Below are 13328 nucleotides of genomic sequence, written 5' to 3'. Positions count from 1 at the left end.
GGAGGATGGACTTCTGTGCAGTAAGCTAAATAAAAAAATGCACATCTCATACTAAATTTATGGAACATACAAACGTGGACAGTAGAACACAAGAGCATCAACATGGGCTCACTCGATGTGACGTGATAGTATTTTCAGCCAGCGGAAAAAAAACCCCACAACCATCTTTGTGTGCAATGGAATAGTTCCCCACTGTTGTTCCACTTTGATAATATGGCCTGTGTCTATTGTAGTTGACATCATGTCTAAAACATCTTTGCTGACCAGTCTGTACAAACAGTGGCTGCAAAACTTTCGTCGTAGTCTTCTTGAATATAATTCAAAACATTGATTTACACTTAGCTAATGGATAGAGACCTCTATAGAGCAGTTGCCAAAAATAGGGACACTTTGCCGGTTCCGTTCACGTGAATGACAATAAGCATTGCCATTCAATAAACACCTCTTTAGGGCCACCGCACACGACACGTTGGCAGTCAAGGAAAACACAGGTTGCTTTCAAGATAGGACATGGTCTACAGTTAAGACAAAAATGGGGATGTATCGAAATACAGAACTCGCTCTCATTCATTTGAATGGACCCGGCTTCGGGCGCACCGCTTGCAAGAAAAATTCACCGCAAGCTTCTGCATTTCATCGGACATCGCCACATCATGAAACTGCAATTCATATTTTGAATTGCCACAAAACCAGTGGCCAAGATTCGGCCAGTCGTGAATTCTTGTTGGCATAACCCGGCACACTGCAAGTGTGAAGTGGAAGCCCACACAGTTAATTTGATTCCCGCCTAAATTCCTGCCCAAGTGATTGATGCCTGTTGTAATAGAGAAGCAACGGAGGCCAGGTTAGGCCAAGTGAGGCTGGGGCAGAACAGGGCCAGGCTGTTCTGAAACCTGTGCTGTGTATTTAACAAGCGACCAGTACATATACAGTACCTGTGGTATTCTGGAGCTTTGAAGTGTACAATTCGCCTTTCATGCAATTGTATAACCAAACGTAGAGCGCACACTTCCACCAAGACTACCAAAGCCCCATCTGACTCCTTTGATCGAAAAAATATCCCCTTTTAGATAGCCTGTTCAATTTAACCGCCATTGAATGAGACCAAATCATTCTAACAATAGTGCACCTTTTGGAGGAACGATCAAAGCTGTACCAACACCTGTGTAAACGGTAAACACCAGAACAGTGGGACAGTGGAATCAAGTTTCATCTAAGGGCAGCAATACCTAACCTTTCATATACTGGGAGTTGAAAGGAAAGGCTGCACATTCCTAGAGCTTCTGTTGTATCTTTGGTTCCGCTATTTTGTTAGGTTTTTGAAAGAGGTTATTTATGACGTGATGGAGCATATGTTTCTCCATCCATCCATTTTCTGTTCTTTTGTAGTTTTATAAATGGTTGTACAAAAGCAAATTTTTGTTGGATCACTCTTTGCCTGAATGAAGCGGACCATGGCAAAAACCTAAAACATTTTCTTTCATTGGTTATGTCGATATTGATCTAACTTGCAAAGACTAAACTGCCCTTAAAACGTAATAGAAATACATACTGTATTATTCCAAACTATATGTACTCTGAATAAGATGCTCACTTTAGCCATGCAGTAAATATTTTGATAAAAGACACAAAAACCGCAGACATAACCATGTCTAATGAAAATTGACAATTACATGTCTGAGTCCCAGACTGTTGCGAAAAGTTCCCATTTACATAGTAAGAAATGACAGTGAACAAAACAGAGTGAACAAAATACAAAAATGAAAAATAAACTAAAAAATATTCTCAGTACAAATAAACTAAAGAGATGTACCTATACAAGCGGGAAATGGATGGCCTATAGGCCATTTTATACGTTGTATATGTTCTGCAGTGAGAAGCTTCTTTAAGACATTTTTTTCAAACTAGCTCTGATTTGGGTGGGGGACTGGGAAGAAAAAAAAGAAAAATGAAACATAAACAAGTAAAACCAAAGCAGGACAAAGAAGAAAGAAGACTGGATTGTAAACAAGTGTAGAGTGGGAGAGCAAACGGGGGTTGGGCATCTGTCGCCGAATGAACTACTGGGAATGACTGTTGAAAGGGAGGGAGAGAGGCGGAGCTACTTGCGAACAGCCCTCCCACACACACATTTCCATGAGGGAGTCATAACAAATATTGAGTGGCGGTGTAGTTGAAGGCAGTGGAGTTTCAGCCTGCGGAGGCATAATGGTGACGTTACCACACTAACCAGTCAAAAGCCCCTGAGATTTTGGACACAGTCTCACATAAACTTCTCATCTGTTTGTCATCTAGCTTTGGCATCACAGTGAGTATTGCTGTCATCCATTTTGGAGTTGCTCTGTGGATGGTACTTCTACTTTATTGTTTACATCAGTCTTTATGTTTCGCATATTACTCCCTGGCACAGGCAGGACTGTAGGTTTATCAGTGTGTGATTCCTTTTCAGGTTATGCCTGTATGCTTCTAAAAAGGAGCAGCTGTGGTTCAGGCTGGGTTTAAAGGGGAGGTTAAGATTGGCTGAAGTGCTTTGTGCTGGCTCACTGAAACTTAGTGAAAGAATATTGTCAATCCTCATGATGATATTCTGGGTTTGGTGGAAACAGTGAGATGAAAGCGGAGCTAAAATGCGCATCTAGGCCACCAAAGGTTTTTGTTTTATAAAGCGTAAAAGATGCAAACTTTGAGGGAGGAAAATATGTTGTTGAATGCAGATAAATGTTTTTCTCATCTTTAAAAAAAAAAAAAAGCTTTCTAGTTTCTCCATGGATAGGAACAATATTGCAACATTTGAACCTGAATTTTAAATTAGTCAGCAGAAAACTGATGCCCCTGAGGCTTTTATATGCATTCCAGAGGCACGCTTTAATTGCTTCATCTGACTTGTGTCTGCATGTGGAGAAGCTCTAAATGATCATTTGAGTTTATTTACGATGAGGTTATCAACTCATATACAAGTTTGTGGGACCATTAAGTAGAGCATGTTTTAGTTTATGGGGAGTATTAAGTCGTGTTCTGCTGATTTGTGTGTAATGCTGTTCACGGGCATTTCACACAACTTTTCTGAATGCCACTGACCCCACAATGGTCATTGAAATACCTGAAACTGACAAGAAATAATGTCCTGAGCATTTTCTAATTAAAGTCAGCCATTGTCTTTTTTTCTTTTGTCCCAAAAGAATGATTTTACAAAATAATAGCCCAATAATCTTGCGAGTTCATCGTCCCTTGCCGCAAAACCGAGCCTCCGCCCTGTTTCACTGCAGGTGTAATGTTCTTTGTATTCTTCATTTCTATATCTGAATCTTCAAGCCGAGAGCCGAAGTGACTCCGCTTTGACTTGCCACCCCCCAATTTGTCCCAGAATCTTTCATTTGAAAACACAGAGGAGGTAAACCTTTTTAGGCACACTGAACTGAGGTATTAGTCATGCATCATGGAGATTTCAAGGTCCTACATTTCGGGAGAGTTAAGTATTTTATGAATGATTGAATTCCAAATTGCATTACTTTCATGGCATCTGACTCCAGAGGTTTTCTTGTTTTCAGAATTCTGCTAATTGCACGACTGTTGAAAGCTGTAGGAATATGTGGATCAACAAATAATTGACTATCTTTGTTGCCTTTCATGTATTCGTAACTTTACACACAAAGCTTTGTTAGCAAACCTCTTTAAAGCGATGTCACATAAAATTGGATTATAGACACAAAAGAGCCTTTGTCCTTGATTACGATTTGTTAAACTGAAGGTATACTACCGCTGTTAATGTCTCATCATGAAATTGTCCTTGGTCCAATATAGACATGTCAAAATTAATTTGTCACTCATCAAACTAATTGACAACTATTTTGATAATCGATTCATCATTCAGAGCCGTTGTTCTTCATTTTGCAAATCTTCTGATTCCACCTGTCAAAAGTAAAATACCTTGATTTCTGTAGTTGAAAGCAGACTTTTGTGATGAATCAAAATAAGATATTTGCAATCGTTTGCTTTTACTTTGGAGATCAATGATTACCAGTTTTCCCTCTTAAAGACTAAACCAGTAAATCAGGGTGATCATTCATTTAGGGGGGAAAAATAATTTAATCACATCCGGCCTGCCTAAAGTCTCTGACCAGCCCACACAGAGACCCTGAAGTCAAAGCTAAAATATGCAGTGCTTTAGTTTTGAAAGATGTAGCTTGAATTTAATGTGCATACATGTGGACGCCAGTCCAAGCAAATTAGCGAGCAAGAGCTACAACGTGTGTCTGCAGTGTTGCAAACGTATTTGCCATATTTAGCAACTTTTCTGACCCCTCTGGCAACTATTTTTCCAAAAACAAGACTGGCAACAATGACACCAGTGTGAGCAACCGTCATATTTCCTGCACGGTGGAGTAAAGCGGCCCAAGAAGATTCGGCCTGATATTACTGTATGAAAAATCTACAGTTTTACATACTGTACATATTGGGTGTATAATAATCAATGTATATTTGTCCATCACTCAAAATAATCTTATTAAGAAACCTTTATACTTATATATATTTATATATATTATAATTATTATATAATATATATAAATATTATATATTTATATATATTATAAATATATATAGTATAACTATTATACTTATTTATACTATATCTTTTATACTTACCACTTTACTATATAAATGGGATTCCTGATTAAGATCGCCGAATACGAGTCAGCGATACATGCACAAAATTGTCATCCTTTTTAAAATATAAAAATCAACAACAAAATCCACTAAATTGAATAAGTGCAAGACAGAAGCTGAGCTGAAGTCTTGTCCCTTAAATTAGCACTCTTAGCAAGCATAATAAATAAGATAAAATAAGATAAGATATCCTTTATTTGTCCCACACCGGGGAAATTTACAGTCTACAGCAGCAAGATTGTGGGCAGAAAGAAGAGAGAAGAAAAACAAAGTGTTTGTATTCACAAAATAAATGGTTAACAGTTTCAATGTACACCGTTCAATTAAGTGCAATATGATATAGATAAGGTGGCCGTGCTATTTACAATTGTTTTTCACATCATTTAATTTTTTATTCAGCAGCCTGACAGCAGTCGGTAGGAACGAGCGGCGGTATCTCTTCTTCTTGCAGCGCGGGTGTAACAGTCTCTGGCAGAAGGAGCTACCTAGTGCTATCAGGGCGGGCTGTGTATCTCCCCAATAAAAGATTATTTCATACTTTTCTCGATACACGGGTTGCGAAACAATTTGCTCGATTCAATGGAATCACAGTTCGATTTGCTCACTTCAAGAGGGTGTGATGCAGTGAATTTATTGTTGTCATTTTACATAGAGTACATATGAACGAACTTGTCAGTCCTGTAAATGTGGCCTCTCCTATTGAAGATATATCTCCAATAAAAGCTGATTCGATGCGTTTCTCGATATATTTTAGAGTGGAACCATTTGTTTCCGTTTGATGCATGCGATAACAAGGTCATACGGTATATCTTTTCAATGGTGTTCAATCGTTCATGTAATTATTTTTTAACATGTTGATCTTGACCTCACCAAATGGTGTGTTAATTCTTACGTAGTGTTCAGTTTTTGATGATGAAAACATTTAAATATTTTGATCAGGATGCAAATCATCATCACTTCTGTCACTGTCACCTGCTAGACTAAATTCATGTCATTTGTTATTATGCAGGTTTCTGGGACACTGAATTGTGCCAGAAGAGGAAGGGTTCCTTCTCCTTTTTATTTGGAACCACAGCTTCTGACAGACCACCTCCACGTGGCCAACGACCACTCTCAGTTGCACCCACCCCAGGCTGCGCTTGGCTTCAAACCCGCACCCCGTCAGAGCTTGAGTGTTGCCAGTCAAATGGGGCACTCTGCTTCATCAATCCTCTTTTCATTAAGGTTCATCAACCAGAAAGCACACCGAGTCCCGAATTAAATTCTTCTCGTCCGAGTCGAAATCACAGCCCAGAAAAAAGCACACTACACTTGAGCTGTGACAGGCCTGCGCATTGCAACTGTAATCTCACCGCCGGCGGACAGTCAAATGAAAACAAATCCCATTGTCTGGCCAACAACACAGAACTACAAGCTCAAAAGAAGCAAAGTGGTGAGGACATTACGTCACGATCTCCACCCAATCGTCCACCCCCACCTCGCTTTCCAACACAGCAGTTGGCCCATCCTGTCCGGCAGTACAGTATGCCAGAGAAAATTTCCTGGATCAATGTCCCCAAGGAGAAAGTGGAAGAAAAGGAGCGGAGCAGTAGCCTCTTCTCCCGTCTTGGTTCTTCCCTTAGCATCAGCCCTTCGTCATCCCCCCCGAAGAGATTCAGCATTAGCTCCCCTATATCCATCCCCAGGCCCTCTCTCCCCATCTCTTTATCATCTTTATCTGTTTCGCCGAGAAGGTCCAAATCCTCGCCATCTTCGTCCCAGGAGGATGCCCAATGTCACTTGGCACTAGAAGACCAGACGATCGAAAAGGCCCTTCTGAAGGCCAAACTATCTCAGCAGAACAGCAGCAAAGCTTGTCCCCAGCCCTGCAGCAGTCTTCCAGATTCTTCCCCGATGACTATAAGCAAACAAGCAGTGGTCCGAGAAGGAGGTGATAGAGAAGCAGGAGAGGAAATCAAAGAGGCAAGCCAACGTCTGAGCGACATGAGCCTTTCGACAGATTCTTCAGACTCCCTAGATTTCTCTCAGTCCTCAGCTTTCTTCCTTCCTCCGCTACATGACCCAAGTCCACCAACAGTGGCTGATTTTAACACCCACCTCCCTCTTTCACTGCCCTCTTCCCATCTCCTTTACTACAGCATGGAGGAAGACGATGACGATGAGGAGGATGAAGATGAAGAGGAGCCTGACTATGGTGTCGGCCTGGAGAGCGACCAGGACCAAGACCAGGACTTAACAATGATACCGCCTGGGCACAGGATAAGACGCCAGCCAAGTGCCAGTGCTTTGGTCCTCCAGAAAGCACTGCGAGGTCATCTGCGCAAGATGAGTGGAGTTTTTAACTCCCTGTTGACACCTGAAAAGAGAGCCATTCGCAGGCTGGTTGAGCTGTCCAGAGATAAGGGCTCCTACTTCGGTTCCCTGGTACAGGACTTCCTGGGCTACATGGGCGAAGGGGCGGGTACCCCAACTTGGCAAAGCTTTGCTTCCGGACTGGAACTTCTTCAGACTCTGCGTCAGTTTATCACACAGATGAAGAGTTACCTGCGGCAAAGCTCGGAACTGGGTTTGCCCATTGAGAGCCTCATACCCGAAGACCAAATAGGTAAGTTTGGGAATAGGTCTGAATTCTCCCAAAATGATTCTTTTCACCTGGAATTGCCAATTATAAAATTTGTATGGGATGGGAGAAGGTCTCTGAATGTTATCCAGTGCCTGGTCCAGCAGAATAATGCTTTGTTGAAGTTTTGCCATTGGCATGTGCATGGATGTGCTCAACTTCATCAAACAAGCCTCAGGTTATTGGCTTCAGACAGGATATTGTGAACCTACTGGTTGCAGCCAAGTAATACTCTATTTTGTCTCAGAGTTAAAAAGATGATTATTCAACAACAAAATCCACTAAATTGATTCATCGATTATTATTCCTATCCCTAGCTAGCCTTCATGATCAAACGCTTACGGATCTAACAATTGCTGACTGAAAATTGTTCTCCTTGTGCTTTGCATTTTTCTTCAGGTACGCTTGCAGTCATACACTGAAGAAAATAGCGTGTAACCCTAACTGAGTCAATTTTATTTCGTCAAGTGGTTGCATGAAATAAACATTTCTGGATCCGGATACAATTTTTTTAAGTGATGATGATTCTCTTGTGTGTGGCCACTTAGCAAAATAAAATTGAGTAAATTTCTGACACCTTTTTTTTTTCTTCTCAATGTAGCGTTCCTAATGCAAACACCTCATTATGAAGCAGGAAGAAGTCCAGGTGTGTCTTGTTATATCCAGTAATGTGTAAGCATGTTGTTGAGTAGTTTAAAAAAACAAAATACGCTTGACACGATGAAAAAAACAACCCATCATGAAATTGATTCAAATGTTTTGTTTTTCACTTCGACTCTGAATCTTGAATGAAAGCTACTATAGACATATTTTTATATGCAATGCGTGACCCTCTGATTTATTTGCTTATTTACATGTGCATGACACACTTGGAAGCAGGGCTGTTTTAGTTCGTGGAATTGTTGCCCAATATTTTGTTGTGACCAGGCGTCACTCAAAGCCCAGCTGGCCCAGATGAATCCAAGATGCGGTCTACCAAGGCATGTAATTGTACTCCAACTCCTGTCCTTTCATACACACGCTCCAATCAGAGAGCGCATTTCATGCCAGGCCCCTCCTTGTCTCTTTTGCAGTCTGCAGTTCTCCGACTCTCACTTGGCATTTTTTGTTAGTGACTCTTTCTTTTCCTAACTGGGATTCCAGATGCTGTGCTAGATTTACTTGCCATACATATTTATCACAGAATTTATGCAGTAAATGCGATTCCCCCCTTTTTTTGTTACATTTTTCAATTGAACTTAAATGTGTAACATTATTGCAGCATCATCATCCATGCAAAGGAATAAAACCTGAGCTTAAGCTCACACTTTGGCGTGGAAGACAGTTGCACTGTTAGACATTGAAGACGTTTGGTTGTTTCTGGTTTGCTTGAATTCCATGGATCTTTTTGGGATGAGGATGAGTAGTGTGCTAAAGTCTGAGGGAGGGAGGGTGTGGAAGTGCTCTGGTTAGAAAGGACCTCATTGTTTTTATACTCTTCCGCTCACAGACCGATGAGTTTACTCTGAAACCACATTTGTGGTGCGCTTTTAAACTGCTCATAATTTGTTAAAATTAATTTAAAAAAATGAAAAAATAATTGAACACATTGTACAACAACAGTTGGATCAATTTATACTTCCATGGGAAAAACGCCAATCCAAATGTGCAGTTATTTCCAACTATTTCCAAAAGTATAACGCTACCTACGACATCCAACTAGACACAGTCTGAGAGCTGGACCTTATTTTATTTGTATATACTGTGCATGTCATTAGAACATGAGGCTGTTCCATTTCCCGTCTCATGACTGAATATTTTCCGTGTGGAAACTCGGTTCTGTAAATACCAAAAATGGTCTGCAGTTAAAAGTCGAAATATGAATACGTTTGTACCTTTATCAGACAATAAAGAAGAATTACGGATTCTTCCAGTTTAGCTCTCTGATGCTGTGAGAGTAGAACATTGCCACAGGAACATTGCCAAACTCTATGCATCATTGCAAGCCATGAGAATTCTACATAGTAGTTAATAGACACACTGAATATTGTTGTCATCAGTGCCCAGATGCTAACCCTCCAAATAACATCTTTATTACCCACATGTGGCTCTGTGTGCCCACAAAATGCCTCAAAAAGTGTTTTTTTTTAATTTTTTTATTTTTAGTGGTCAGTGTAGCATTTGCTAAAAAGTTGCCTGCGTTGGTCTTTGGTCTTGGTCTGTAGTCTAATCATTAAAATGTGGCTGAGACTGAAACATCTTTGCATACATATTTGTTTATTAATCTACTCAAGGAAGACAGATGGGCTGTTCCTTTCAACCTGAAATGTTTTGTTCGACCCAAGGGCAGGTAGAAAAACTCTATGGAGGTTGTTACCTCAGCAGGAAGTAAGCCATCTCTGTATCAGGAGAGTTGTGACAGATTCCAGTCACGCCTCTCCTGATTACAAGAGGCTATTTTTAAGTCCAAAACACGGACAGCTTGTCAACAGTGCAACTTTCAGAGTCACTCTGCAATGCGTGTTGACTCCCAATGTGTTTAAACATCAATCTGTGTATTTTCTGTAATACATTGAAATAATTGATTCCAGGCTCAGGCTGTCACCACCAGAGAGTGGCAAGCAGTAAATTAATACATCCTGAACTCTGTGGTTACTTCGTTGATATGGACTGTTAAATAAATGTATGCGCTGCGTTGTTCTTGTAAAATGTGGCATTTGTTTCCAAGCTTCTCCGGTCATTTTATTGCAAGTCATCAGCCTCCGTGCTTTCAGGATGAGGTAGAACTTGTGGAGAAATAAATGTTGAACATTTTTCATTTGACATTTGAGGCATCATTTGACCAAATATTTTGACTGAACTCCAAATTACAGTGGACCCTCACTACTTGCGGGGATATGGACCGTCCGTGCCATTTTTTTAACCCCCAAAAAGCGTGTTCTACATGTGACAAAAAAAAGAGAATTGTGAGTACGCGTGATTATACAGCCATAAAACATTTTCCACGTTTGACAAAAAAAAATTTAGCCCGTTTTCCAGACGTGACCAATATAACAGTTGGATTAAGCATGAATTAGTGATCAATTTGTTACTCCTGCAACGTGAGGGACGAGGATGACATGATAGAAAAGGGAGTTTTTGTGTTACTGTCTCTGACGCTGTATTAGTGTAGCAATGGCGCTAACACAATCCCCCACACATCATCATTATAATGCTAGGGGGGTTTAATTGTTCGGTATAATTTTTTGTGAGCCAGTGGTTAGCCCGTCAACCTCACAGTGCAGCGGTACTGGGTTCAATTCCAGCTCCGGCCTGCCTGTCGGGAGTTTGCATGTTCTCCCCAGGCCTGCGTGGGTTTTCTCCGGGTACTCTGGTTTCCTCCCACATTCCAAAAACATGCATGGCAGGCTGATTGAACGCTCTAAATTGTCCCCAGGTGTGAGTGTGAGCGCGGATGGTTGTTCGTCTGTGTGTGCCCTGTGATTGACTGGCAACCGGTTCAGGGTGCCCCCCACCTACTGCCCGAAGACAGCTGGGATGGGCTCCAGCACCCCTTCATTGCATTACATTGCTCTAAAATGAAGCTCTGAAAGAAAACAATGAACAACAAGTCTTTTTTTGTTTGTTTTTTTCATTCCACTTTGGTGGTGATTTCAATGAACGAGAGGTTTGTTCCCAGCTGGAAAGTCCGCTTACTTCGGAATAGTTTGGCTTGTCACATCATCTTCCAGGTTTTGCAAATGAAACATTCTGACAGCTCTCGTATAAAAAAAAGGGGGTGGGGCTTTTAATGCCTTGTTTGCCAAAGAGTGAGATAGAGTACGTAAATAAATTGATCCCCATCCATGCTACATATGTATCATAAACAAATATCAACTCCTCATAGCACACATACTTTAGACTACATACTACATTGTGTTGAGAGGAAAGAAATTTCATCTGTGCTGTATGTTTTACATACAGTACATTTGACAATAAAGTTTATCCAATCCAATCCAACATTATTTTGCTCATAATAAACCAGAAAATTACCACTACCTGTATTTAAATAAAAGTTCAACTGCCCCATTACAGCTGTTTAGTTTAAGGGCCTAAGAGAGAATAGAGATGTTGAAATCAAGTGGGAAGAGAACATTTTATGTGCCAGTGTGGGCTTGTTTTCGACTGAGAAATGGATTTACGGCTGACTGTGTGGTTTCTTTGTCTCTAATAGAAAACATACTTGTTTTTTATGCGGATGAGAATGATGTTCAGTATGATAGTAATTTGAAAAAAAAAAACGTGTGCTGACACTGTTAAATACACAAACATCCTGCTGGTAGCTGTTATTCAGTTTCTAGTTAAATGGGAAAGTGAGAATGTGTTGTTTGTGTCAGTCTTTCACAAGTGAATATCTATCTCCAGCTGTGAAGTTTTTGTGTCAGTCTGTCACGAGGGCACATCTATCTCCAACTACGAAGTTCCATTTGAGCTGAGCCAGCAACAGAAGGAATAAAAAATGTAAGATGATCAAGGTGGAAGTGAATCATTCATAGTGACAAGAATGGATAGGTTGGATTGATGTGTTTGGATGATGAATCCTGCTGAGTAAGAATTAGCCTTTGCGCATGCCGAGTTAGAAAATAAAACAACTGACTTGACCCTATTCTGGTGAGTAGAGTCAGCAAAATGCATGCACACAGGCACACTCGTTCCTTCTTATTCAGCAGTGTTGCGGTTTGTGTTGCATCCTGTCTGGATGATATCATGGCATGTGTTCGTCAGACTGCACGAGATGAGATGCAAAAAAGTGATGTTGGCACGTTTCCGCTTCTCGTGTGCACTCTTCGCTTCGCCAGAAATTCTTACTCCAGCGACCAGGCAGTCAGTGTTGTCTTAACTTCAAGTTGACACGACGACATAAGCAGCAAAGACATCCTGGAGAGACCCGACCTGTCCTTGACTTTTGCTATTGTGGCTCATTGTGTGCACAAGACTGATAAGGAGAGTGATGTCAATGTTGAAGTGCTTCAATAGACTGACCTGTGTACAGTGTACATTGTACACCGTGTTCCAAGTTATTAGACATATGCGGTGTAGGCATGGGGAGTTTTGGCAAAATTTTCACACAAATCCATTCGCGATTTTCATGTGTTTTTTAGATTTCGTTTCGTTTAGTTTGTTTATTGAACATAAAACATATACAGTGATAATTTGACAGAAAGTAAGGTAAGTAAAATAGTAAACAGGAAAGAGAAATCACTCATCATTCAACACAGTTATGTTCAAGGGAGTAGGATCTACAAATGTATGCGCGATGTTCGCGGTTTTTACTGCTGTGTGTGCATTTGTCGTGACTTATCATTGGTAAATACTCAATTTTACGTGTGAATTGTCAAATGCGCGTTTATTTTTGACACAAAAAAAAGCGATCCACATACGTCAGATATTCACGTGTTGAAAGGCCATCCCGCCTCCGTCCGCGGGGAGGCAGTGTTGCTGTCTCCATTGAACCGGAACGAGGGAGCTCCCATTCCTCCTTGCAATTGAAAAACGGGAAAAGAGCCATTACTGTATATGATCTTCAATTGTGCGTTTATTTAACGCAAGTCAAAAAACAAATACGACCGTTTTTTATGGTTTACTTCAAACTCCTTTTTGCTTTGACCATTTAACCATTTAAAACTTTGTATAGATTTGTGAAATACTGTACAGTATACATTGATTTCCAACAGTCTTTTGTCTTCATTTAATACCGTATGTCTTCACTGCACATCTTGCAGTCATTTACGGATTATCATTAAAAAAAAAGAAGTCCAAATAGATTTCAGCTTCTTTGTGTCGCTAAATCAGCATAAACTTCCCAAGGCCACAGGATTGCTGGTCCTGAAATCATTTTTCGACTAAAGAAATAAGTTGACAAGTTATGTATTTTTGCCACAAACATTGCCTTGACAAGCTCTCTCATTCATGCAAAGTATAATTCCTCTGTTTTCGCTACGAATAGCGCAAAATCACAAGTAATTTACGCCACCCTGAAAATGTTAGAATTGCCTGTATTTTGTTTTATTTAATTACTGGTATT

At 40.4% G+C, this 13328-nt stretch overlaps 1 protein-coding gene across 2 annotated transcripts in view; it reads left to right on the top strand.

The window, feature by feature from the left end:
- Positions 1 to 13328, top strand: part of rin2a (Ras and Rab interactor 2a) — a 42714-nt gene that overhangs the window by 22068 nt on the left and 7318 nt on the right. The window contains exons 8-9 of one of the 2 annotated variants that reach the window (XM_086122248.1): positions 5675 to 7270; positions 7887 to 7931. In XM_086122248.1, the coding sequence (XP_085978374.1) occupies positions 5675 to 7270; positions 7887 to 7931 (1641 nt within the window). The remainder of the gene's footprint in view (positions 1 to 5674; positions 7271 to 7886; positions 7932 to 13328) is intronic. The other variant, XM_086122251.1, reaches the window with a different exon arrangement.

This window comes from Hippocampus guttulatus, chromosome 10 (genome assembly GCF_054856545.1).
Source record: "Hippocampus guttulatus isolate MCC_2025c chromosome 10, RoL_Hgut_1.0, whole genome shotgun sequence".
Lineage (NCBI taxonomy): Eukaryota > Metazoa > Chordata > Actinopteri > Syngnathiformes > Syngnathidae > Hippocampus > Hippocampus guttulatus.
The sequence above is the reverse complement of the archived record's forward strand: the minus strand, read 5'-3'. Positions and strand labels throughout refer to the sequence as shown.